The 26,457-nt window shown below is 35.3% G+C and overlaps 7 protein-coding genes across 8 annotated transcripts in view; 4 read left to right on the plus strand and 3 right to left on the minus strand.

Annotated features, from left to right (window-relative positions):
• Positions 1 to 5,528, plus strand: part of LOC123010815 (neuropeptide FF receptor 2-like) — a 25,882-nt gene extending 20,354 nt beyond the window's left edge. The window contains exons 6-7 of one of the 2 annotated variants that reach the window (XM_044407952.1): positions 3,319 to 3,389; positions 4,589 to 4,724. In XM_044407952.1, the coding sequence (XP_044263887.1) occupies positions 3,319 to 3,363 (45 nt within the window). In that variant the 3' untranslated portion in view covers positions 3,364 to 3,389; positions 4,589 to 4,724. Of the gene's footprint in view, positions 1 to 3,318; positions 3,390 to 4,588 lie in introns of both variants that reach the window. The other variant, XM_044407949.1, reaches the window with a different exon arrangement.
• Positions 5,529 to 6,996: 1,468 nt separating this feature from the next.
• LOC123011085 (PSME3-interacting protein) lies at positions 6,997 to 8,240 on the minus strand. The gene is made up of 3 exons (XM_044408363.1): positions 8,058 to 8,240; positions 7,888 to 7,986; positions 6,997 to 7,611 (listed from the first exon to the last, which is right to left on the minus strand). Exons 1-3 carry the CDS (start codon positions 8,152 to 8,154, stop codon positions 7,121 to 7,123), a joined length of 687 nt encoding a protein of 228 aa, XP_044264298.1. The 5' UTR covers positions 8,155 to 8,240; the 3' UTR covers positions 6,997 to 7,120.
• A 1,402-nt stretch (positions 8,241 to 9,642) lies between these two features.
• On the plus strand, positions 9,643 to 12,540 carry LOC123012210 (vesicular inhibitory amino acid transporter). Its single transcript, XM_044410082.1, has 2 exons — positions 9,643 to 10,354; positions 10,599 to 12,540. The coding sequence occupies exons 1-2, from the start codon at positions 9,995 to 9,997 to the stop codon at positions 11,781 to 11,783; spliced, it is 1,545 nt and encodes a 514-aa protein (XP_044266017.1). The 5' UTR covers positions 9,643 to 9,994; the 3' UTR covers positions 11,784 to 12,540.
• Positions 12,541 to 12,587: 47 nt separating this feature from the next.
• LOC123012212 (probable glucosamine 6-phosphate N-acetyltransferase) lies at positions 12,588 to 13,839 on the minus strand. Its single transcript, XM_044410084.1, has 4 exons — positions 13,669 to 13,839; positions 13,305 to 13,524; positions 12,914 to 13,103; positions 12,588 to 12,865 (listed from the first exon to the last, which is right to left on the minus strand). Exons 1-4 carry the CDS (start codon positions 13,684 to 13,686, stop codon positions 12,700 to 12,702), a joined length of 594 nt encoding a protein of 197 aa, XP_044266019.1. The 5' UTR covers positions 13,687 to 13,839; the 3' UTR covers positions 12,588 to 12,699.
• Positions 13,807 to 20,345, plus strand: LOC123012208 (alpha-mannosidase 2). Its single transcript, XM_044410081.1, has 12 exons — positions 13,807 to 13,946; positions 14,043 to 14,202; positions 14,252 to 15,113; positions 15,160 to 15,346; positions 16,489 to 16,851; positions 16,901 to 17,086; positions 17,137 to 17,568; positions 17,618 to 17,824; positions 17,874 to 18,052; positions 19,205 to 19,614; positions 19,662 to 19,958; positions 20,007 to 20,345. Exons 2-12 carry the CDS (start codon positions 14,071 to 14,073, stop codon positions 20,154 to 20,156), a joined length of 3,405 nt encoding a protein of 1,134 aa, XP_044266016.1. The 5' UTR covers positions 13,807 to 13,946; positions 14,043 to 14,070; the 3' UTR covers positions 20,157 to 20,345.
• Positions 20,346 to 20,389: 44 nt separating this feature from the next.
• LOC123012211 (HSPB1-associated protein 1) lies at positions 20,390 to 22,184 on the plus strand. Its single transcript, XM_044410083.1, has 7 exons — positions 20,390 to 20,717; positions 20,762 to 20,908; positions 20,960 to 21,096; positions 21,142 to 21,260; positions 21,298 to 21,419; positions 21,472 to 21,588; positions 21,638 to 22,184. Exons 1-7 carry the CDS (start codon positions 20,556 to 20,558, stop codon positions 21,986 to 21,988), a joined length of 1,155 nt encoding a protein of 384 aa, XP_044266018.1. The 5' UTR covers positions 20,390 to 20,555; the 3' UTR covers positions 21,989 to 22,184.
• A 3,569-nt stretch (positions 22,185 to 25,753) lies between these two features.
• The window catches only part of LOC123011713, a 4,609-nt gene continuing 3,905 nt past the window's right edge, over positions 25,754 to 26,457 (minus strand). Inside the window, exons 5-6 of the mRNA XM_044409297.1 lie at positions 26,154 to 26,398; positions 25,754 to 25,820 (exon numbers count right to left, since the gene is read on the minus strand). Coding sequence (XP_044265232.1) covers positions 25,754 to 25,820; positions 26,154 to 26,398 — 312 coding nt within the window. The remainder of the gene's footprint in view (positions 25,821 to 26,153; positions 26,399 to 26,457) is intronic.

The raw sequence follows: 26,457 nt of genomic DNA on the forward strand, positions 1-26,457 counted from the left end.
ATCGTGTTCAGCGAGTAATTTTACGTCTAGAAAACCATATTTCAACCGTTTTTACGACTTAAGGTAAATTGACTATTTTTACGATTTTACTACAGTTCCCCCTGAAAAATTCAAAAAATTCAAAATTTTTGAAACTTGACCCAATAACATGTTATGCACTTATTTGAGTCTTTAGGACCTCTAGAAATGTAAAAAACGAAAAATGGATCAATTTTAAAGTTAATTTTTTTTTTGATTTTTGTCGAGATTTTGGTCGACTTTTGGCACCCGGAGCGCTCTATTGGCAATAACTCCGGACTTATTGGCAACAATCACTTATATTTGGTACCGTTGGAAAGAAAATTTAATTTCTATCAGATACTAAAAAAGATCAGTGTTCTACGATAAACAGTTATCGAGAAAATTTTTGATAAAATCAAAAAAAAATAAAAAATTATAAATTACAATACTGCACAAGTTTTAAAAAATAAATTTATATTTTTTTACCTATGTATACAGGGTGCGTTAGAAAACTACGAGGCAACCTTCTTACTTTATAAATCTTGGATGCAATGATGGTTTCTCATGTTTGCCAACGTTCGGCTCTTAGATTTAATAGACAAACGAAATAAAAATAATAAGACTTGAAACAATACTTTTCCACTTCAAAAGCGTTTAGTTGTCGCTGAATTAGGAAAAAATGTGACATTATATTACACCAGACGATTACAGTCATTTATCTCTAGTGGAAAGCAAAAAATTTGATGAAAAAGCTCACTTTTCTTGCGTACCTACTACAATTCTCTCGGGTGGAAAAGCGATTATTTTTCCTTATTTTTTTAAGTGTTTTGGAGTTTGTGTTGATTACTTTTCTTTTATTACTCGTAGATTAGAAACTGATCGACTGGGAGACTCGGGAATGTTTATTTGTCAAAAAAATGAAAATATATTTCTTGTAATCAAGTCGTAGTGAGAATATCTCCATAGTAACCGAATTGTTTGATCCATGTTTTCCAACTGTCGGTTGGTAGCCCTAAAAATCCCATTTGTTGTAAAAAATGGGATTGATGGCCGTTTCTTATCTAATCATCTATCATTTTGGGTAAAAACCGCAAAAACTTTTTCCATTATTAATGACACTTCCAACACAACACATCTGACAATAATTTAATTCTGAATGGTTTTTCAATTAGCGTCCCTTTTGATAAATTAAGCTTTTTTGTATTTATGAAGCGGTTTCGCGCACTTAAGAGCCTTTTTCCATAATTAATTAATTAACATCTGACAGTGACAAGTGATGAGAGTAAACTTTGTTATATTTGAAATCGCGCATTGTATGAGAATAAGTCGGGAAGCGATTTTTGGATTGATTAATGGCAACTAAAATTCTCACTTTCAGGGCGAGTTTTAAGCATCGTGGAAAACTGGTCAGTTGATTGTTTTTGCTTGAGTGTGATGCCTGCTAGTATAGATTTTTTTTCTGTAGTGGGGATGAAAATTACACAAGATAAACGTTTATTTAAGAAAAATCAACAAATCAAAGAAATCGAATAATTGTTAAACGGCACGTGCGAAAAGAGCCACTGTTTGTGTTTTTGTAAACAAGTCAAGGAATTTTTCGCGTGTTTATTCGCCTCTGACGACAGTTTATCTCATAACGAGCTTTCTTCGGAAATTAAAAATAAATACGGTTTTATTGTTGCGATTTTCCGAGAAACTACGTGACTTTTCACGCATTGGAGATATACAGGGGGGACTAGAAATCACTGCTTTTTAATGCGACTCATTTTTTTTAATACACAGGTTTGTGCAACAAATTTTTGGAATGCCTTATTTTAATTTTAGAGTTTAATGTTTTATACAGTTAGCCACAAGAAATTTAGTACAAAATCTTTTTTGTTCTACTAGAATACAGCATATCCCGAAAATTTGTCTTCGAGTTATATCTCTTAGTTCTATATGTTTTTAATGTTACTTTTTTCAATTTAGACATTTAAATTTCGAATTTTTTGAATCAAGATTGATTTTTATTTAACCTAAAATTTAAAACAGCTTAAAAATTTCATAAATGTGTATTAATGATCCTTTTTCAATACTAGAAATTTCAATCAATTCTAATTGATTTCGAGTGGCATAAAATACAGGGTGCGCTAGAACTCGCGCCCCAGAGAGTAAAATACTAGAAACTTGGAAAAAACATTTAAAAAATTCTATCTATAATAATTTCGATGTTATGAAAATTCAAATTTTGCATTTTGACTCTATTTATTTCTGTTGGAAAAAGTTTTTTTTGCTACAGGCTATTATAAAAAGAAATAAGAAAGAAAGAAAAGTATCCTAAATTGTAACTCTGTTTAATATTATTTGTGGCTTTTATTGGAAAAATTTTTGTACCTTTACTAAATAAGTATAAAAAACATTTACAAAATCATCAGTACCTATTTTTAAATAGATATAAAAAATGTCAAATGTCATAAATGTCAAAAATTTTTGACAAATAAAATTTTTTAAACATTTTTTCCATGTTCCTGGTATCTTATCTTACTTGAAATTTTTCACTGGGGCGCAAGTTCTGACACACCCTATATACCCCATGATTCAAAAATATGTGATATGAGCTATATTGTCCTGAAATCAGTTTTGGTTTTTTGTTTCTTTGAATAAAACTACATTTCAATTGTAGTCTTGGAAATTGATAAATTGGCTTACGACATTGCAGAATATACAGCATGTCCCAATAATTTAACTTTAAAATTACATCTCTTTTAAGATTTTGTTTAACTTGTCCCAAAAATTACCTCAATATTTTTCAATATGTTTTTTTTTTTCATTTTAGACTTTCTCATTATTTAATCTAAAAATTATAAGGCTTAAAAACTTCATAAAAGTGTATTAATGTCCATTACTATTGAAAAAAAAATAGCCGGACTGGGGATCGAGCTCTCATTTTTTATGATATAATTTTTTTGTAATTTAACGCGGCAAAGCCGCGAGGCCCCCCATAATTTCTACATTTTCTAATTCGATAGAATTGGACCACCGTTTCTAATTATTTTCCAAATTTCGAAATAAAAAAAATATACACCTTGTGCCGAAAATAAGTGACACGAACTATATTATCAATTTAAGTTTTTTGTTTCTTTTTAAATTGAATAAAACTGCTTTCCCAATTATGTAGTAATTTGGTTTATTATACAACGTGTTCTAGAACTTGTTTAAAAACTCCTTTTTTTCAAGTCAATATACAGCATGAACCAGAAATTAGTGATAGAATCTAGAAACTATACTTGTTTGAAAATCCTTTTTGTTTTTATTTTATTTTTTTTTTATTTCTTTTAGAAATGCCTTAAAATAGTTCTCGAAGAGATGAGCCTTCGAACGTAACCCGATATACATACCTCTCGACTGTGGTAAGTATTTTGTTTACTCTCCCCGAGTGCTTCGTGATATATTTCCGAGCAAAATGTCACTTTCAAGAGGCCATTCGATATGATAAAAGTCCTTTCATAAAATTTTATGCACTTTGCATGCCACTATTTTCGAATCCTGCATCACGTTGCATTGCATGCGATGAGTTTTTCCCCCATTTAGAATACATTTGTGACCAAAACACGATAAATTCTACATCGTTAGAAACAGCGATCTCTTAGGACTCGTCTAGCCCTCGAAAGAAAGTTTTTTATTGACTAATTGAGCCTAAACTTAAAGTAAAAAGCTGGGAAAATGTTAAGAACAGATATGTGAGCGGATACGGGCGAGGAAATTGCAACTTGAAGACCCTTTAAGGGTGAAATAAGGGCCGATTGTTCCCCGGAAAGGCTTTTCATCATAAATTGTATAAAATATGATTTTCATTTCGGGTGTAAGTGCGGATTTTGGCTTGTATTCGCTGACAGTGATAAACTAGTTTAATTTAGGAACTTTTGCCACAGTTGGTAATACAAATTTACACCAACAAACTAAAGTAGGTATTTTTTCGGAACTGTATTCATTATTCTATGATTTTTTATGGTATTTTAAGTGAAAAAAAAATTGGCCGGATCAGGGATCGAACCCCAACTTTTTGAGTAATGATCCGGATTATTTATTTTCCCTTCAATCACACCAAAACTAAAAATGGTCCTTCCACAATCGATCAAACATTTTCTATTGTTCTTGAATTTAAAAAAAAAGTCGGCCTGATCGGGACTAGAACCCCAAATTTTTGTGTCGCATCTTTGATCCAAACATCTCCAATTCCTCGTTTATTCCTTTCAGGGATGACAAATCCCAAGGGATTTCATAATGAGAGAATCCATGTGACATAAAAGATAACGAGTTTCTGATTTAAATTACGAAGAGCACAATTTCAATTTCTCTCTCTACACCCACACTATTCCCAGTTTTTCCCATCAAACTACATTGTAATCCAACTTTTTCCCGATTTAAATAATGCAACAGGTGGCTGTTATTTCACCGCCTCAAGCCCAATAAAACACATTTATGAAAATCATATAAAACAATATTTTAATTCCGAAATTAAAAATTTCCACGCCGTCGAGCAAAAGCAAAGGCATTCATTCCCCAGAACAATTATCCTCGGAATAAAAACATGGATTTTTTTTTTCAGTGGGGCGACAGTTCTGGCTCAGGCACCCAACTCCATTATTTACACAGGATTAAATCAGTCCCGACGGTACATAATCAGCTTCATTTCGCCCTCGGACGCCTCCAGTCAAGCCAGAAAACGACAAAGACTTGTGTGGTTTGAGGACTTTTAGTGTTTCATCAATAGTTTGTGTTTTAGTACACCCTATATAATATCCAACTGTTCTCAATTAACTTAGTTGCTAAGCAACGATAAACAAATCGTCCATCTTTGTAATATAATTTGTTTTGTTGCTTAGCAACGATATATAAAGTGGTTTGAAAACAGTCGATATACAGGGTGTTTTCTTAATATTGCAAAAAATTGCAACTACATAAAAAACACTAATTTGTCAAATAAACGAGAGTTTAGTTTAGGTATGAAAATACAGGGTGATAAAGTTTATTTCCTCCGAAACCACTTATTTTCTTTTTTTGTTGCCGTTTGCAATTTTTCGTAATTTTAAGAAAACACACTGTATATATTTCGATGCGTCGTCCATATCACGTATTTTTATACCGGTCTAGACCTAGTTTTAGGATTTTTTTGTGTGAAATGTTTTATTGTTATACAGGGTGAGTCACTAACGCAACGTGCAAAGATACTGACTTGTGAAAACTGAAATTATTTTGCGGTGTTGCCAAGTTGACAGTAGAAAAGTAAAATTTGGCATATTGGTAAAGAAGACTTTACTCTATCGCCTGATGGAGTTTCTTTTTGTTTTTCTCATACAGGGTGTTTACTACAAGTGATCAAAGTGTGCAATTTTTTGATAAAGTTAGTATCGTCCAACGCTGCTTTAATGTCTCACCCTGTAGAAAAGCAAGATACGCTTTGCATTTCCAACTCGGCCATGGGCCTTATTCAATTCATCATCATTCTTGCTACTCTCTGTTCGATGTTCATGTCTGTGATTTTTCTTAATGTATTTCTGTTATTAATTAATAAATAATGTTTTTTTTATTTCGGACTTTTATTTTTCCCCGAACAAATCCGATTTTTTGAATTATTGCAAAACGCGATTAAAGAAACAATAGAATTAGAAATTTCGACTACTAATTTAGTGTAAACAAAGCGTTTTTTCGACTGATTAAAAAAAAATTATGCAACTAATGAGATAAATGCAAGACCGGAGCTGGGTTTACGACCCTAATGGCAGATAATGTAATTATATTTCGCTTATGTATTTCACTGTTGAGAAAATTCAATTTGTGAATATACAGAGTGCGCCAGAACTCGCGCCCCAGACAAAAATGCCATATAAGGTAAGATACCAGGAACATGCAAAAAAAATTTATCTATAAAAATTTCGAAGTTATGAGGGTTTAAATGTTGCACTTGGCTATTTATTTCTGTTGGAAAAATAATTTTCCAAGTTTTTTGCTATAGGCTATTACTGTATACTGCGAGACAAAAAAATGCACCAATTCAAATTTATTCTTAAATCGACAATTTTATGACGTATATAGTTCATAAACTAGCTTCATTTTTGTGGCACTTAAAATTAAGTTGGCAACAATGTTTGTAACAAAAAATGTCAATGTCTATTTTCTCACAAAAGTCACAACGATTTACAATTTCAATTGAATGCTCGGTATTATTTTTTAGGAAATCAACTATACAGGTTTGACAGAAATAAGTACATTTATGTATCAGAAAGAAAAAATAATTTTAAACAAAAAGAAGTCAAAAAATCAGGTTGTCAAACCGCAAAATCGCGTCAGTTTTATTATTTTAATGTTAAAATAAAAGTTTTGGTCATTTCTAGCCCGATTTGTAGATGACCTTGAAAATAATTTTTCTAATAGCATCCCAAAGTGAACCGAATCCTATGTAAAATCGTCCAAAGAATACGAATATATGCTCCGTTTTTATCCAAAATCAATAGTTTTTGAGTAATCGAAAAAACTGAACTAAAATTATCAAAATTTGGAACGCTTCTGTTGGCAAAACTGTTACTCCGATTTGTCCCGGGTTTTCGCCGTTTTAGATTTTCTGCACATTTTACACTTTGTCCTCAAACTTCGTATTTCCGAGAAAAACAGATCTCAATTTTTTCACTCGTCGGTTAAACTATGCAAAGTAAATGAAATATTTCGAGACAGTCGTAAATAAAATGCTCCGACAAGTTGATTGGGGTCAAAAAAACGGAAAATTCCAAATAGTTTAAAAGCCCGATTTTTGAAACTCAAATTTTCACGATTTTCTCAATAACTAAAAATAATACAGCAATGATCTTTTCCTAATACCTGGGAAATAAATAGGGGATTCCAGTGGTACCAAACTTAAAACGCTACCACAGATTCTGTTCCAAAGTTATCAACGGAAAGGCATGTACTTATTTCTGTGTCACGCGTTGTAGTTAAAAATAATTATAATAAAAAAACACATCTTCTCACCAATTTATTAGAAAAAAAAAACAGGAATCAGTAATAATAGGTGCACTCTATTTACAATTAATTCAGACAATTATTTCAGACCCTCCAATTCTTACAATAAATAATAAAAGTCAATTCACGTTTCCTTCTCCTTTTTCGTGATTTTCCTCCCCAAAATGTCAATTTTCGCGCTACAAGTCTCCACTTCCGAATCCGAGCTATTCTCATCTGACGTCGACTCGTTGTAGCACCCCAACCCCGGCAAAATCCCCACACATTTCAACGCCGAATTGGCCCCAACTCGTGTCTCATCACCCTCAATTTTCCTAACTTTCGCGTCCTCTTTCTCCTCCTTCGTATCACTATTTTTCCTCTTCTTCACCACAACCCCCTTGAGCAGCTTCTGCTGCGAGGTTTTGCTCGTGGGGGCCTTGGGCTTGTTCACAGCTATCTCGGCCTGGAGGCGCTCCTCCAGCGACTTTTCCTGCAAGGTGGCCACTCTGTTTCGATAATCGTTCAGTTCTATCTCCTCCTCGAGCTCTTTTTTACGATCAGCGGCGATTTTCGTCCTATCGACAAGATCCAAAAACTCGATTTCGTCGTCATCGAGGCCTTTTATCATATTCTCTGAAAAAACGCATTTTTGTGGAGAAAATCAACGAAAGTGTGACACAAAAGCAGATTTACCTTCACTCTGGTCATAATAATAATTCGGTTGCAACATTTTTTCAGTTTGTCAAAGATGTCTGTCAAAAACAACACGAACTATAAATAAACAAATTTCAGGAAAAAAAATCGCCAAAAACACGAATTTTTCACCGTTTTAGGTTAGCTTACGTAATGAATGACTCATAAATTTTTATATCTTTTAAATGAATGTCACGGTTAAGTGGCGCGACTTACTTAATTTGTGCGCTTCTTCGTATTCCAAATCCTTCTTTTGCTTCTGTTCTTGGAGCCGTTCGTACAGACTGCGGTGGTCGTAGGGCTCCTCGGGCCGCACTGTGCCCCAAACATGAAAAATTCGATTAATTTCGCCCAAATTTGGCAAAAGTGAGGTTAGAAACGCTCACCGATTGGGTCTTCGGGTTTGCGGACGCGTTCCCATTCCTCTTGTCTTTTTTGTCTCGCTTCGGCCAATTCGGTCTCCGAGATGAAACCAGAGCTCATTTTTGCGTTTTATGAGGAGAACCGGTCAAAAATTCAATAAAAACATTTCAGGGATGGTGGAAATTTTGACACTAGTGGGAAATTGAAAGTTACTAGATTTGGCGGTTTGGGTAAATTTTGTAGGTCAATTTGCGTAAAATCTCGATTATTGATGGGGATTAGGGGTTGGGTGTGGATTCGAGTGATGGGGAGACGAAATTGGGGGAAATAAGTCGGAATGTGGGGGTGCTTGAAACTGTTTTTGGAATTTACTGAAATTGCAAAGTCCCTAAAATTTCAGTTTTCAGTAACTTATTGATCATTTTCAAGTACACTCGGGGGAAAGTTGGGAAATTGGGGTGAAGGCAGAGGCGGATTAAGGGGGATTTCTACCAAATAAAGTGGATAATTAATTAATTGCTTTATTCAATTCTTCAATGTGTCAAGATTATTGGTAGATCTTGAAATCGCTAAATTTCAATTATTACCAATCTTGCAACCCTCTGATTTAAAATTTTGACTATGTCCTTAATCCAAAAATTTTTAAGAAATCATAATTTTTAGAAAAGATTAAATTAATCTTAATCTTCTGTCAACAATATCTTTAATTCTACAAAAATCTTAAATTTCATAAACGAAGTTTCTCAATATCTTGAATTTCTCTCTTATTTCATATCTTCAAATATCTATAAACCTTTAATTTTTCCAAAAATCACTTAAATCTTTAAATTTTCTTTTCAATTTTAAAACATGTTGCGCAAAATCTTGAATCTTTAAAATTCCATTCTGTTTTACAACAAACTTTTAATCTCAAAATCTTATTATCTTAAAATACAAACCACGTATCTCAAAACTGTTTTTTGATTTCATAGTAAAAGCTTTTTTAACTCTTAATCTTAAAACATGTCAAAACTGTTAAAAAAAGTTCTTTTTTTTCAATAAAAAAATCATTATGTCAAAACTCATAAAAAGAAGTCAAATCTTAAAATCAATAATCTTGAAATCCTCTGTTTTAAGATTCAGAGTGTTTTGTTATTCCGAAGATCTTGAAAAAGGCTATTTCAGTGTCTATTTTTAAACGAATCTTGAAAATTTATGTCAAACTATTACAGACTCTCTCCAAGATCTTTAATTTTTTTTCTTCTTTCAGATCTTGAGACAAATAAATCTTTCTTTGTATAAAAAAATACATAACATTGCAATTTTTTCCAACTCTCAAATGTGTTATTCTAAAAAAATATTGATACAATTATTAATAAAGATCTTCAATCTCAAAATTTTATATTTAAAAATCTAAATGTCAAGATAGTAAACTCTTTATTTTTAGAATGGTCATTACCTATCTAGATATTTTTTAAGCCTTTGGCGATGTTTCACAAAATTTAAACTTTTGTACCTATTTTTTTTATCTTGAAATTTTATGTAAAACCTTTTAACACTATAGTTTTTTACTACCAAAATCGCTTAATCTTGAAATATATTTTCCGAATGTTTTGAAGTTTTGAGTTCATTAATTGAAGAAATAATCTCTATTAAAAAAAATAAAAAAAACTACTTTTAATCCTTTTAATCCTAGTAAAACAATATGTATGCCTACTATTAATTGAAATTCGGCTTTTTCGCTTTATTTCGGGCTGTTTCTCCCCAAGTCCGCCCCTGCCCACATCCCGGAGTGTACCCGGAGTCTGCCAATGTACCGCTTCTCCTCCGGTCAACCGCCGCCAAGATGGAAATCACCACCTACCAAATCACCCCGAAAATGGTCTAACCTGCACTTTTCGCACACTAAAAGTTAGAAGAAAAATAAACAACAAGTCAACGTTTCTTCCATCTTGGCGGTGATCATCAGTGCCATATCACAATGAACCGTCTCGGCAACATCCGTTTGCCGCCTCTCTCCGCCGCCGTCAACGTGGCCGGACAGACCTTCCGCCAGATGATTCCCGAACGGGCCCCCGGACACGAACGTGTCCATTTCGCACAAGTCAACCACACCGTCACACATGGGGGCACCTCCGACGAGCACCACGAAATGGCCAACATCAAGCCCACTAACCCCTTTCTCCAAGAGAACTTCGAAGCGGAGGACAGCTTCAACGAGGGCCTCAAGACTCGCATGTCCTCGGTGGACTTCTCAGAGGGGTCCGACTTTGTCGAGGGCAAGAGCGACGTCAAAATCAACGAGTATCAGGCCGCCTGGAACGTCACCAACGCCATACAGGTGCCCCCTTACTCATAAAAATTAAAAAAAAAAAACAAACAAAAACCCTTTCTTTGATCCTTGACGAGTCGTACATGTGAATAGGCTCAATCGTTGCCATGGAAATACAATAAATTTTATACGTAACCATGGTAACAAGAATAAAAAACGTCATAGTAGTTTTAATCCAGTGGCGGGTCATAATTTTTATTATTACACGACAGAAAAAATAATGTATGAATCACGTGTTTTTTTTTTCTCGTAGGGCATGTTTATCGTTTCGTTGCCGTTTGCGGTGCTCCGTGGAGGCTACTGGGCCATTGTTGCTATGGTGGGCATCGCCTACATCTGTTGTTACACTGGTAAAATCCTCGTCGAGTGTCTCTACGAGTTTGATCTTCAAACAGGGCGTCAAATTCGAGTCCGTGACTCCTATGTATCCATCGCCAAGGCATGTTTTGGTAAAAAATACGGGGCAAAAATTGTGAATATAGCCCAAATAATCGAACTCCTCATGACTTGTATCTTGTACGTGGTGGTCTGTGGCGACTTGATGATTGGCACCTTCCCCGATGGGGCAATCGACACCAGATCGTGGATGATGCTCGTGGGGATTTTCCTCCTCCCTTTGGCCTTCCTCAAGACCCTCCAAAGCGTGAGTTTACTCTCGTTCTGGTGCACCATGTCACACATCCTCATCAACGCCATCATCCTCGGCTACTGCCTCCTCTACATCGGCGACTGGGGCTGGGGCAAGGTCAAATGGTCCCTCGACTTGGAGAACTTCCCCATAAGTCTCGGCGTGATCGTCTTCTCCTACACCTCCCAAATCTTCCTCCCGACCCTTGAGGGCAACATGGAGGACCCCTCCAAGTTCCAATGGATGCTCGACTGGTCGCACGTGTGGGCCGCCGTCTTCAAGGCCCTTTTTGGCTACGTGTGCTTCCTCACCTTCCAGAACGACACCCAACAAGTCATCACCAACAACCTCCCCTCGGCGGGCTTCAAGGGCCTGGTGAACTTCTGTTTAGTCATCAAGGCCCTCCTCAGCTACCCTTTGCCCTACTACGCCGCCTGCGAGCTACTCGAACGCGCCTTCTTCCGGGGGAAGCCCAAGACGCCCTTCCCCACCATTTGGGCCCTCGACGGCGAACTCAAGGTATGGGGGCTGGCTTGCAGGGTGGGGGTGGTGGTTTTCACCATCCTCATGGCCTGCTTTATACCACATTTTGCGATTTTGATGGGGTTTATTGGGAGCTTCACGGGGACAATGCTCAGTTTCATCTGGCCTTGTTATTTCCATTTGAAATTAAAAAGAGAAGGGATGGATTCAAGAACAGTTGCTTTCGATTATTTTATCATTTCTCTAGGGCTGCTTTTCGGGTTTGTGGGGATTTACGACTCGGGGAGGGCCCTAATTAACGCCTTCCAAATCGGGCTTCCATTTTAAAAATCCCGCTAAATATCGACAAGGTTACCAACTGTCAATTCGTAAGCTTTTAGTGTAGAAAGACGCAACTGATTCAATTATATGTTTTCGGTGATTTACACTAAATTGTTCGTGGGATTCAACAGTCTTCCATTATTTGATAGCAAATGCCTTCAAACGAACATTGAATTTGTCTTCCAATTAGAAAAATAAATGTATCACGTTCAAGTATCTTAAATACGTATTAGGGTGGCAACACTTGTGTTAGTAACTTCAGTACAGCCAATGTTATTTTGCGTGACCAAATTATCCACTGCTGTGATTTGGTGGCCGCGTCGGCCATGTAAAACAGTCTTCCAAAAAAAATATCCTGTAACCAAATTATGGCGTCAAGCAATAATTTAATTTTTTTCAAAATATATTAACGATGTCTTCCATTTAGCCTCTAGTGTATGTCTTCCAAATTGTTTGTATGTGTACGATGGGTAAAATTTCAAAAAAAAAAAATGGAGTCGCTATATTATACAAACTTCTGTTACGCTGTATTTCTATAATTGTTAGTAACTTGTTACAAATTGTTATAAAGTGTGCTAGATTAGATTCATTGCATTTTGTACAGGAGGAACTGGCTTTAGTTGAAATTCATTCAATTTTTTTGAATTTTTATACATATCATTACATGTAATTGTGACATTTAGAAAGTGAACTGTACAATAAATTAACTGTAATAGTTGTTGGCGAGTTGTAAAAAATGTGTAAGATTAATAAATCGTGGATAATCTAACCCAATCACTTCCACCCACCCCTCCAGAAATCAAACACTCATTCAATAAAACATTTATTAAGTCAGTAGTACCACAACCAAAATTTCCGAAGCGCCAGTGCTACCAAAATACTACAATTTGGATTTGGTATTGGCAACACTGGCGGCTAATTGTCAAGACGGTTTCTCATCCTCATATCGGATTATCATCGAGTTGGCATTTCCAGGCTCCAACTTGTACCCAATTGACTTATAAAACGGTATAAGTGCATCTTTACAATCAAGCGACATTTTATAACACCCCAACTTTTTCGCCAAGAGACTCACAGTGAGGACAATCCTACAATAAACCAATAAATTTCCCTAAAAATTTGGGGGAAACACTCACAATTTGCCCAACTGTTTCCCTCTATACGTATTATTCACAACTACATCCTCCAATCGTGCTCTCAACGCACAATTGTGAATAAATTTAAATTCGGTGACTAAAGTAGCCGCACCGATGATTTTTTTACTCCGAGTGTCCTCAATCACAGTGATATAGTAACCCCCAGACTGTTGCATCTTCCAATATTGACCTTGAAACATACGGGTTTTCGTGACCAACGCGGTAAACAAATTTTTTTAATCAGACAAATGATAATAATCAAAACTAATTATTTTATTGTTGACATTTGGGCGGTACCAAATCTTAAAAATTATCAAAAAATTTGATCAAAAACTGATAAATTATCATAACATTGACATTTAAATTGCCAACCTTGAGACATAAATCTTACGTTCAAAATCAAGTCGGCTCACGTTGCCCACTGAGGTCAATTGGGTCAAAATCTGCAAATAGCCCTTATCAAAATCCTCGATTTGTAAGGGCCGGACGCAAAGCCATGATTCTCCGGGGGCTTCATTGGTGATAAAAGGGGACAAATAACCCCTGATTGAAGCCCAATCAAGGTCCTTCAATAAAATCGGATCAAATAAAAATTCCTTAGGGTTGTAAGCCTGAAACAAATGATTAAAGAAATGTCAAAATTACAAACACACAGTTTTTGTACCATTTTCATGCGAAAATGATTATTTTTTGCAGTATCTTATCAAAAAATGACATAATTTCCTCTCATTCATTAAATTTTTCGCATTACTTACTCGTCGTTCAAGCCCCATCCTGGTCGAAGTGTGCGTTGGAAAAGAAGGTTTTTGGTTTATTTCCTTCCAAACATATTGGAGGAAATTAAAAATAACCTTGATACAGCCCTGTTACTTATAAAAAAAAAAGAAAAGTCAACTTTCACTCTACTTCACTGCCGGCGATTTTGTGTTGGTACCGCTAAAATCCCCAAATCAAGTGTCACTTTTTGACGTTTCATAACAAATATTGTTGTGTTTAATATTAGTGAAAAAAATTGTTTTTTTAAACTAAATGTGTAAGTAAATCACGTTGAATCATTTAATTTTGTCAAAATTCATAAACCCTTTCGTTGTCACACTTTTATTCTTCGAAAAATCAATCATTGTTTTAGGATAGTTGCGTAAGGTGTTAGGGCCCCAATGATGCGATTAAAAAGGGCTGTGGCCCTAATTGGCGCAGCCCTTGTCGTCCTTATAATAGTCGAGATTTACTCAACACGGGATTTTTCGGAATTTGTTGGTAAAAAACTCCCAGTTGTGAGTGACGATAATGTGAGTTCTGAGCCCCCATTGGTGTGCATATTTCTGACTTAATTTTCAGGAGAAATGGTCACATTTGGAAGATCGAATAAGACAACTGGAACATGACTTAAACCGGCATGGAAACGAAGTCCAAGACATAAAAAACGTGATCAAAAACATAATTCCATTAAATACGAGCACAAACAGTGCTAGAAAAATGTCTCAAAAGGGGGCTACTATCAAATCGGTTATAACCGAATTTCTGTACGAAACAAACTGTCCATTCCAGTTGAATTTTATTCCAAAAACCGACATTCAAATGCTGGATGTTTACCAACGATTAAAGTTTGATAATCCAGATGGGGGCGCCTGGAAACAAGGCTGGAAAATCGAAGTTGATGAAAAAGACTGGAATAGACAAAACAAACTGAAAGTTTTCGTTGTTCCACATTCTCATAATGATCCAGGCTGGATTAAAACAATCGAAGACTATTATCTCACTCAAACCAAACATATTTTAAATAATATGTTGGTAAAACTGCCAGAAGATCCACGTCGAAAATTCATCTGGGCGGAAATATCCTATTTTTCGATGTGGTGGGAGGATTTAAGAGAGGACGAACGCGAAGTTGCAAAAAAATTAATCAAAAATAATCAATTAGAAATTGTAACTGGAGGTTGGGTGATGAACGACGAAGCGAATTCACATTGGATTTCCGTAATACAACAATTAACAGAAGGTCATCAATGGTTACAACAAAATTTAAATTACACACCCATTAGTAGTTGGTCAATTGACCCTTTTGGTATGTCTCTAACACAGCCCCTTTTATTGAAAGAAATGGGGTTTAGGAATATGTTAATGCAAAGGGTACATTACTCGGTCAAAAAAGAGTTGGCGAGTAAACAACAATTGGAGTTCAGGTGGAGACAACCGTGGGGTGAGTAGAAAAAAAAAATGAAAAAAAAAATCATAAAAAATTTCAGATGGTTCCGGAAAAACGGACATTTTCACTCACATGATGCCTTTCTATGGCTACGATGTACCCCACACTTGTGGTCCCGACCCTAAAATTTGCTGTCAATTTGACTTTAAAAGACTCCCAGGACACGGTCTTCACTGTCCTTGGAAAGTGCCCCCGCAGGAAATCAACGAAAAGAACGTTGCCTACAGGTGTGACCCCTCTAGGAAACTGATCAAATTTGCAACAATAAAAACAACACCCTGTATAAAAAATATATAGGGTGTCCGGAAAAAACGTTACAAGATTTCGGGGGATGATTCTTCATGGCCGTATAAGAGAAAAATTCCTTTGAGTCTTGGTCCGGAAATGTTTTCTAAGGGAGATAAAGCCTTATGAAAATGGCGAGCAAAAAAACTTTTTTTTTCAATTATCTCAGTAAGTAATTTTACTCCCGAGGTAATTTAGTTCAACTTATTTAAGGCAAAAAATTTTGCTTTGGAATGTTTAATAATTTTTTTTCTGATTTGTTATTTCATTTTCTTAAGAAAAATGTCTTTTGTGTTATTTAATTCCGAAAAGCAACCGACGCAATGAATTTATTTTATACAGGGTGTAACGAAAAGATAGGGACAAAAAGTATTCAACTTTGACGCCCTCTAACTTTTAAACGATGCAACTTGGTAGAAAGATAAGTGAGGTTAAATCGCTTTATTTTGACCTGAAGAATGTCAGGTTAGTCTTTGTTCCCCTCTTTTCGTTACACCCTATACACAGTGATCAAAAAAAAGACGGATAAGCTTGTTGGTTTTTAAATTTTCTAAAAACTTTCAAAAAAATAATTAAAAAATTTTGTAAACCAAAGTTTAGAAACTATTAAGCTTCAAAGTTGACGAATAAATTTTATAATTCTGGTCTATGTTAATTTGTTATGTTTTCTAAAACATTATTTCGTTGTTAACAGTAAAAATTTATTTGTGTAAGACTTGGACAAGTAATTTTTTATTTAAAAAAAATTAGGTGTAATTTACCTAAAATTATATCTGACAACATTGGATAAGAATTATTTTAATATCAATTTTGTCTTGGTTTCTTGGGAAATAGAAATAATCTTAATTGTTCGCTGCTTTCATTATTTTTGCTGCTACATTACAACGTTGCCAGTTTAGTAAAATTCATAAAAAAATAAGACAAGAGATTTTTTTACATTTTTTATCGCTCTAACTCCATTGGGAAGCATTTCTGGACACAAGTCCATAGGAACTTTTTTTCTTACATTGACTTGAAGAATCACCCCCTGAAGTTTTGTAAGTTTTTTTTTGGGACACCCCCTATATATGCAAAATTTTTCCAGAGCTGAACTTTTGCTCGACCAATACCGGAAAAAGTCCAAACTTTACAAAACCAACGTGGTTCTTGCACCCCTTGGAGACGATTTCCGCTACGACCACTCAACTGAATGGGATGTCCAGTATCGAAACTATCAAAAACTCTTCGATTATATGAATTCAAATCTAAATCTAAACGTTCAAGCACAATTTGGCACACTTAGTGATTATTTCGATGCTGTGCATAAAGAACGAAAAGATAACGATTTTCCTTCATTATCGGGCGATTTTTTCACTTATGCAGACAGAGATGATCACTATTGGAGCGGTTATTACACCTCAAGACCGTTCTATAAACGCCTGGATCGGATTTTACTCGCAAATCTTAGGTTAGTTTTACCTTGAATTGACCCGATTTGCATTGTTAATTTTTTCTAGAGCCGCTGAAATAATCCTAACTTTGGCATATTTGAGTGGTAAACCGGGTTCGGCATGGATTGGTGATCGTGAAGTAGGCTTGGAAAAACAATTGTCAGATGCGAGAAAATCCCTAGCATTGTTTCAACACCATGACGGTATTACAGGAACCGCTAAAGATCACGTGGTTATTGATTATGGAAAAAAGTCTAATTTACATAGTTTTGTTTTCTTTAAATAGTAATTTATGGTTTTAGAATGTTGGCAGCTTTGAATAATTGTCACCATGTGATTCAACACTCGGCTCATATTTTATTTTCGGGTAAAGATGCTGAAACACCCGATCATAGCGCCCTCTTTTATAACATTGATGACGTCAGACATTCACATGATACGATTGGTGAAAAATATCAAATTACTATTGGACCAGAATTGAGAACGAAACGAATCGCCATTTTTAATTCATTGACATTTAATCGAATCGAAGTTGTGACATTTCATGTGTCAACACCTTATGTTGAAGTTTTAGATTTGAAAAAACGTCGTATCAAATGTCAAATTTCTCCAATATTTGAATATGGCGCTTCAATGTCACAAACTAAATACCAACTGTCATTCGTTGTCAATATTCCAGCATTTGGATTGGTCAGTTACACGATTGGTGCATTATGGGAGTATGAATCACCAACGTGAGTCACGTGACATTTCTACTCGTTTTTATTTATTTCCGAGTTGTAGCGAAACCGTCCGAAGTTCAATAAGGATTTATAATCAATACGGGGAAGTACAGGCACCGATTGGTTTCACTGATATTGAGGTATCGCCGAGTACGCGAGAATTCACCTTACAAAACAATCGACTAACGGCGAGTTTTAACGCCTTGGGATTACTCAAAGCGTTAAGCGTTGGGGGAAATACAGTTCCCGTTCATTTGGATTTTGCCAAGTATTGTATTAAAACTGAAAAAAGCGTTTTTTGATTATTTTTATCGTAGATATGGAGTTAGACAAGCCGTGGAACGAAGCGGTGCGTATTTGTTTTTACCCGATGGTGATGCGATTCCGATACAGATCGAAAATACGATCGTTAATGTCATTCAAGGGCCAATTATGTCATCAGTTACGGTGCAATTGCCCTATGTGCGACATACAGTCACCCTGTATAGTTCCACAGGTAAATTATGTAAAGGTGGTAGCACTGATGATTAAATGTCAATGTATTGCCGTCACCTGACACAGTTTGACTGACGAACCAATCATGTAATCGGAAAAATTCAAATTTCCAAATGTGATGTTTTGATTGGCCGAAACTTACAGGAATCGACCAATAACACTCTCCTAACCAGCAAAGTTCAATAACACCGAAATAATAACTAATTACTCACAAATATTGAAGAAAATGTCTTTCTCGAGCTACACGCTATCGCTTTTCACCCTTTTTAGTTACTTTCAGTGACACAAAACACAGTTTTTGACCGTGGTGTAAAAAGTTAGGTTACGAAACACAACACGTTACTGACGTACTACCACTACTATTACTAGTTACTAGTTTTAGTTTTTCACGATTTTCACACAAAACCATCACAAATTTACGTTTAGAACAGTGAAAACGCGTAATTTTGCTAAAATCAGGGATTTACCACAGCCAACTATTCGCGGTTCAAGTTAATAACACCAGCGCCACCTAGTGCTGAAATTCGCGGGAAATTCAAATTTTCTTAAAAAATTTCATGTTTCAGGTGCTGATGATTAAATGTCAAAATTTTATACTCAATTGTCATTTTGTTCCGACGGGTGGTTGCTGGTATTGCCGTCACCTGACACAGTTTGACTTTGAATTAATTCAGTGTTGCCAATAGAAATAACGAACCAATCATGTAATCGGAAAAATTCAAATGTTCAAATGTGATGTTTTGATTGGCCGAAACTTACAGGAATCGACCAGTAACATTCTCCTAACCAGCAAAAATTCAATAATACCGAAATAATAACTAATTACTTATAAATATTGAAGAAAATGACTTTCTCATCACTTTGCATGGCACAAAACACAGTTTTTGACCATGGTGTAAAAAGTTAGGTTATGAAACACAACACGTTACAGACGTTCTACCACTACTATTCCTAGTTACTAGTTTTAGTTTTACACGATTTTTACACAAAACCATCACAAATTTACTTCTAAAACATTGAAAACGCGTAATTTTGCTAAAATCAGGGATTTACCACAGCCAACTATTCGCGGTTCAAGTTAATAACACCAGCGCCACCTAGTGGTGAAATTCGCGGGAAATTCAAATTTTGTTAAAAAAAACTCATGTTTCAGGTGCTGATAGTCTCGGAATCGAGATCGAAAACATCGTCGACATTTCAAAAACGTCAAATTTCGAGCTTGTGATGCGTTTATCGACAAATATCCAAAGTTCTGACCATTTTTATACCGATTTGAACGGTTTTGAAATAATTCGAAGGAAACGTTTCCACAAACTCCCCCTTCAAGCCAATTACTATCCAATGCCGACGACGGCCTACATCGAAGACTCCACCACAAGACTGACAATCTTGACCGGGAGCCCCCTCGGGGCGAGTTCTCTGCGCCAAGGCCAGGTTGAAATAATGCTCGATCGGAGACTGAATCAAGACGATAATTTGGGCTTGGGGCAACCGGTTTTGGATAATCACCCCACGAGACATGTCTTTAGAGTGGTGTTGGAACGGAAGGGGGCCTCGTGTCGCGTAATTATTCCAACTGTGTTTGAATTGTGTTAAATTGTTGATTGTAGGCCACCGTGGAGGGGCACCCGTCAGGATTGCCAACTTTATCATCGTTTGTGGCTTCGCAGAGTTTATTGAACCCCCTAGTGGGGTTATTGCGTACCGATGACGAGGATTTGGTGTCCCAAGCGAGTTATCTAAGTGTGGAGTCGGAGTTTGGGGTTGATTTTATGGTACCAACATTGCGAACTGGAGTGACCCTAAAAGGGCAAGATCATGTCGGTTTTGTGATTCACCGACAATTTCTCGATGTCTGTTTCGCCGATTCCACACTGTTGAAACAATTCCCCTTGAGTCAAGGATCGGTATTTGGGGTTTTTTGCACAAATTCAAGTTTAATTTGGTGGTTTTAGGTCAACATTAGTGCACTTTTGCCCACCGAAACTGCGAGTAAATTACACAAAACGTCTTTGTCGTTTTTATTAATGAAAAACGAAGTTAATATCAGAGGTGACTTAATTATGTGTCCTATGGAAATTCAAGCATTTGTTTTACAAAGGTGAAACAAGAGGCCTTTAATTTAATTCGATCTGTGTTATTTCGGAGCCATTTATTGAGATTCCAGTGCAATTGAATGTTGGTTTCATAGTACAAAAATTTAGTTCCTGTTTTGAAACCAACGATTCCAGCTTTCTTTTATCACTGTACGAACACCTGATTTTAATTTTAGCAATAAAAACACTCGGTTTTCACAGTGGTTTTTACTCATTTCAAATTTCGCGCCAAGTTTGACACTTGACATAACCTAGAAATCACACAAAAAACGCAAATAAAACAGAATTGACACTAAATTTCAGGAAAAAGCCATATAATTAATGCAATAAAGTAGTCTGATGGTGGTTTTTTTTGCCTAAAAGCCCCCACTTTCAAGTTTGTTTTACATAACCTATATTTTTTGAGAAATGGAGCAACAAATAAAAGACTTGATTTTGAGCTCGAAGGAGCCTCTAGTGTTCAAAAATTACATAAATTGGGGCTTAGTGACGTGGGGCCTCCCCGACTGGCGTAACATGCTCAAAAATGAAGAATTGTTGTTTCGTTGTGGCACAAAATCCTTCACTCAAGTACACCAAACCCTTGTGAAACCCCATTTATGTTTTTTTTTAAGGAGCCCCAATGGGAGCGCACCACGGGGACTAAAAACGCCCCATTTGAGGAGTTTATTTCGTTTACGGAAAGTGCCCCCAATGGTTGGATGTATTTCGACTACAAATACCTCAAAGACTGCTTTAAAACCAGCAAAGAGTTGAAAAAAGTCTCTTGAGCTATTTCTTGTTGTTTTTCATACAATCGATCAAAATTGTAGGAAATAAATTGGGGCCTTTTCGGGTTTCCTGAACTGTCTTCAGAGGACTCCACAATTTGGATTGGGTCTCAAGGGGCCCACACCCCGTGTCATATCGACACTTACGGTTGTAATATAGTTGCCCAGATTCACGGCCGGTGAGTTTCACCCATTTTGGGGCAAAAACTGACGCAAAATTGCAGAAAACAATGGATTTTATTCCCCCCTGGGGAGGACTTAAAACCCACAAGAATTCCCTACGAAGAGTCGAGTATTTACTCCAAATTGAACTTTTTTAGCCCCACTATTGCAGATTTTAACGGTATTTGGGAAAAATGAAGTTATTTAAATTGTGTTAGGAGTTGGAAATTGTAGGAGAGTTGTCCTGGAGCCAGGAGATGCCTTATTTGTGCCCCACAAATGGTGGCACTATGTCGAAAATTTAGATACGGCAATTAGTGTCAACGTTTGGGTGCCTCTGGTACCAAAAACACATTTTGTCTTTAATTTAATACTAAAAAAAATGTTTTAAGCCTGAGGATCACGAAGAGAGGTTCAAGGAGGCTCTAGTGCAGTTTTTCATCACACAAGTGACACAAAACCTTGACTTTGAAACGAAAAAAGTGATTTTAAACCCGAATTCTGACCAAGTATTGTTTTTGTCACATGTTAGCAAATTTATATCGAAAATTGTTACAGGAAATTGGAAGTATGACTTTGGACGTTGCACTCGACGTTGTTAATAAATGTAAAGACATTTTTTCAAAGACAAGGACTGAAAAACGGCCAATTTCAGTCAGAAATGAGAGTTTTACTTTTGTAGACAAAATTCCGGTTTTGTCGTCCCAAGATTTCAACAAATTTTTGGAAAATCAGAAAAGCCGATTTGGGAACACTAAAAATGAAACTGAAAAACGCAATTTTCCTGAAATAATCAATTTAATCGAAGCTTTCAGCCACCCTGAAATTATTTCATTGGTTGGAAAAAAATTGTCAAATCAAGTCGCTTATGATTTTTTCAAATTGCACAAAAATCTTAACTCTGAATAAATAATTAAATTAAAAGCGTTACATCGACTACAAAACTTATTATTACACCCTAGTAATGATGCAAAAGTAAAATTTGTAGTTTTATAATTTATTTTTGTAAAAAACATGGCCTACTTCATCAGTCTTCCGCTGCGTAACTAAGAACCGTTAAAACCCATCACACCAGCTTCCAATTATTAAAGTCCAATATTAAAAAGGAGGCTTTTCATTTCTACTAAAACAATATAAACTTTGTAATTAATATTTTATTATAATTAGAAATATAAAAAACATATTCTAAAAACAAAATAAAAACCGAATTTGAACAGATTTAGGTGATCGCCATGATATAATGCGAATTTGATAACTGTTCTTGATTCTTTGATATAAAGCAAAAATTAAATTGAAAGTAGGCAACCAATAATACACATCATTTCATAAATGTCGTGTACCTGCTGTAAGATATACGACCGCACCCCAGGGTGTAACCCATTCCAAAACTTCTTTTTTTAATTATTCGTCTATTTAAAAATAAATTAAAATAATAGATAGGTGTAATATAAAGGCAGTAAGCCCAATACGTAAACCTAAAAAATTAAAAAATAATATTTATATTAATTTCACTGAGGACGGTTTTTGCTTAGGAATTATTATATGGGTTGGTCTTTACGGACAGCTCTAATTAGCCAACTTTGAAATTTTAAATGGTAACCAATTATTTTTATTGCATTTTTGAATTCTCCTCTCCAAACTGAGTAAAATGTACCTAGTTGTTAGTACTTAACTATCATAGTTTTTGACATATGTCAATTTTTTGCTCAAAAATTTCATTTGCAGAGGTTTATTAAAAACATCACAGCTCTTGAACCGTTTATAATAAGTAAATAATTTTTCTTGCATTTGATAACCAAAGGTTCAAAGAGTTTCCTAAAATTGTCAACTGTCAAATTGCAAAGCTTATATGATTTTTTGAAAATGATATGTAACAAACAGCTATAACTCAGTTTTTTCAAATAAAATGACCCCATTTTCTCAACGGCAATTAAAGATTTATTAATTATTTATTAAAGATTTATTAGTCTACACAACACCCATCCGGAATTACAAAGAATTGAGGCGGCATTTAATAATCTTCAATCAAATGAACTAATGGAAGCCACTTAAATCAGTTCACCATCGAGTTTTGGACTGTTTGAAAATGGTAAACATATCGAACATTTGTATTAATTGTGGTATATCTTTATTGTATTTTTCCAAAGCCTACGTGATTAACTATAAAAATAAAAACATGTTTTTTGTGATTATTTCAAAAACTGTAAGAGATAGGTATAGGACATGTTGATAAAAGTCCTACAAATTGATGTAGTTTTGATTGCCGTTGAGAAAATAGACTCATTTCATTTGAAAAAACTGAGTTAAAGCTGTTTGTTAACGATCATTTTCAAAAAATCATACTAGCCTTGCAATTTGACAGTCGACAATTTTGAAAATTCTAGAAAACTTTTCGAACCTTTGGTTCTCGAATGCAACAAGAAATATTCACTTATCGCAAAGGGTTCAAGAGCTGTGATGTTTTGAATGAACCCCTGCAAGTGAAAATTTTGACCAAAAAATTGACATATGTCAAAAACTATGATAGATAGGTACTAACAACTACATTTTACTTAGTTTAAAGAGGAGAATTCAAAAATGCAATAAAAATAAATGGGTACCATTTAAAATTTCAAAGTTGGCGCCAATTTCTCGTAGTTCCGGAAGTTCAGCCATTTTGAAAATAATTTAGTTGAACTCAGACTGGTTGATTTGGGTTGTGTACAAAATTTCAAATTTCTATCTGCATTAGAAGTTAAAAAGTTTCTAATATAGGCCCTAAAAGGATCACCTTGTACAGGCGTTTTTTCGAGCCATTTAAATACCCATTAAATTTAGCCTTCGCTTTTTCCCTCAACTCCTCCTTTACTTCAAACCGATTAAATAGAGTAGAAACTTCATCTTCAGAGAATCCATAGTAAAAATTTTTCCAAAATTTACCTTTTCATCTATTAATTAATCAGGTCTCTTCAACGCTAAATTTCAATAAAATTTTATCAGAAAAAAATATCGTGTTAAACTAATAAGCTGTCCGACTTGTAAGTATCCCATTTGGACATTTAGGGTTTTTATTTTTTCTTCCGTCTTTCTGGCCTGTTTTTCTAGGTTTCTGGTTCGCTCTTCGGCCCTTTGGAGTCGATATTCTATTGTTCTTAGTGTTGAACTCATCTTGAATCTTTTGATTACTCCCCGTACCATATTTTCTTGCAGATTCTTTCCAATAAAAAAAGGAAAACTTGGACTAACTTTGAAAACTGTAAATAAAAAAAATTACTAAAACAAACAGAATTATTCCAGCTACAAAGAATTCTTAGATAATGTTAATGCAAATTTTATATAAAATTTACCCTTGTATGATACAGTCTTTAGATATGCTGCTATGAACTCATATACGAGGGTGGATCCCTATGCTCCACGCCTGACTTACTTCTAAGTGGTTGTTTGATTTATATTTTTAACAGTTAGTTAACTGACATTTGTACATCATATCCGCAAAATATCTACTTTGTATCTCAAACCGTTGCTGTGCTGTAGCCAATTCTTTAACTGTATGTTGTGATTGTTTATAAAAATTGAACCTGTAGAACAGAGAGCCGTAATAAAATACCTCCAGAAAAAGGGTATAACGTCAACTCAAATTCATGAAGACATTGTGGCAACTATTGGGAAGTCTGCAGTTTCTTATGACATAGTCAAACATTGGTGTCGAGATTTGAAATGCGGAAGAACATCCTGTAAAAACCAGCATGCCGGTGGTCCTCCAACAACAGCCAAAAATATTAAAAAGGTACACGATATCGTACTGAAAAACCGACGAGTACGCATCAGAAACATTGTGGGAGATACTGGCTTATCATATCATGTGGTGCACCACATACTGAATAAAGAATTAGATATGAAAAAGATGGGTGCCCCGAATGTGATCAAAAACGAAATCGGGTGTTGACTTGTGAGCGTCTTTTGGAAAAGTACCAAGCAAACAAAGAAAACTTTCTTAGTTCGTATGTGACCCTAGACGAGTCATAGGTGCATCACTATGATCCCAAACCAAAACTGCAAAGTAAAGAGTGGAAATATGAATTGATACAAGCTGTAGAGAGGAGATTTGTAGAGGTGGTCGGACAAAAACTATGTCAAAAAATAAAAAATATAATACCACTGTAGTTTGAATGTAAGGGGGTCAGGGGTGGAGCATAGGGGTCCACCCTCGTAGGTATGCCTTTCTTCCGATAAATGAGATTATTCACTTACTTCCAAGTATAAAAAAATAGCTGCAGTCAAATACCTACTGTGATTTGGACAACCCTCTGGATTATGATACTAGCAAACTAAGAATAGTCTCTGCGATATTTAAAAACCTTTACAAAAACACAAATTCAGATAAGCAATTGCCTACCTGTACCTAATTTTCGGTTAAGTACAACACGTGTTACAACTTCCCAGTGATAACAGTACAATAAATATAATTATTCTAGTTATTAATTACTACCATGTTTTGGACATTGCGAAAACAATGTTTTTCTTTTATGACATTGAAAAACGATTACAACAATATACTTAAAAACCACGTTCGTGGGTCAGTCAGGATTCAGTTATTTGATTTACTTTAATTTTAGACACAACCGTTGAAAATGAACAGAATGTCAGACGAATTACATTTTACTTATAACATTTAATAAATATCAAGACATTGACTTACATCAATCCTGAATTCTTCTTCAACTCATGAGCCCTTGACGAATCAACAGTTTTGTTCAATACTCTGGTTAATTTTCACAATTATATTCAACATCAGCAAATCAGCATTGCTACATCAATAACAGTGCAACAAGCAAAGGTATAAAGACAAAAAAAATGCGCTTTTTCCACAAAATAAATTTATTAAATGAAGAGAAAGCAAAATCTTATCAGTAAATAAGTCTCAATATCATAACACCATTCTCASKAGTTRTATCATTTTAGATAAGTTGATATTAGTTCTACAACATGCTTTTCAGGATTAACTTGAATTACATTTTCCCATTTGGATGTATTTCGAAAGACAAGCATATGAGTAGTATAATCACCATCCACAGCCAGACCTATAAGAACGTACTCCTTAATGTCTTTAAATTTCAATTTCTCTAAATCTCTGCCAGTGCCAGCTTTACCACCGGATCCGCCTTCTCTTTCTTTTTTACCAGGTAGAAGTTCAACTATTTCCTCTGCAGCAGCAAGGGAGCTTTTTGTCTTAGATCCAATTTTGCCAGGTTCACCAGTAGCATCAGAATTGAATTTAACTTCAATGATAATGGCGAAGTTGCCGTGACGCCCCCAAACATCAATGTAGACAACACATTGCTTGCGATTATCATCAAAATATTTTACCTCACCTTTCTCATATCGAGCATAAAGCGTTA

This window comes from Tribolium madens, unplaced genomic scaffold, assembly GCF_015345945.1.
Source record: "Tribolium madens isolate multiple individuals breed KSU strain unplaced genomic scaffold, Tmad_KSU_1.1 Scaffold_91;HRSCAF=231;Tcas5.2_LG7, whole genome shotgun sequence".
Classification (NCBI taxonomy): Eukaryota; Metazoa; Arthropoda; class Insecta; order Coleoptera; family Tenebrionidae; genus Tribolium; species Tribolium madens.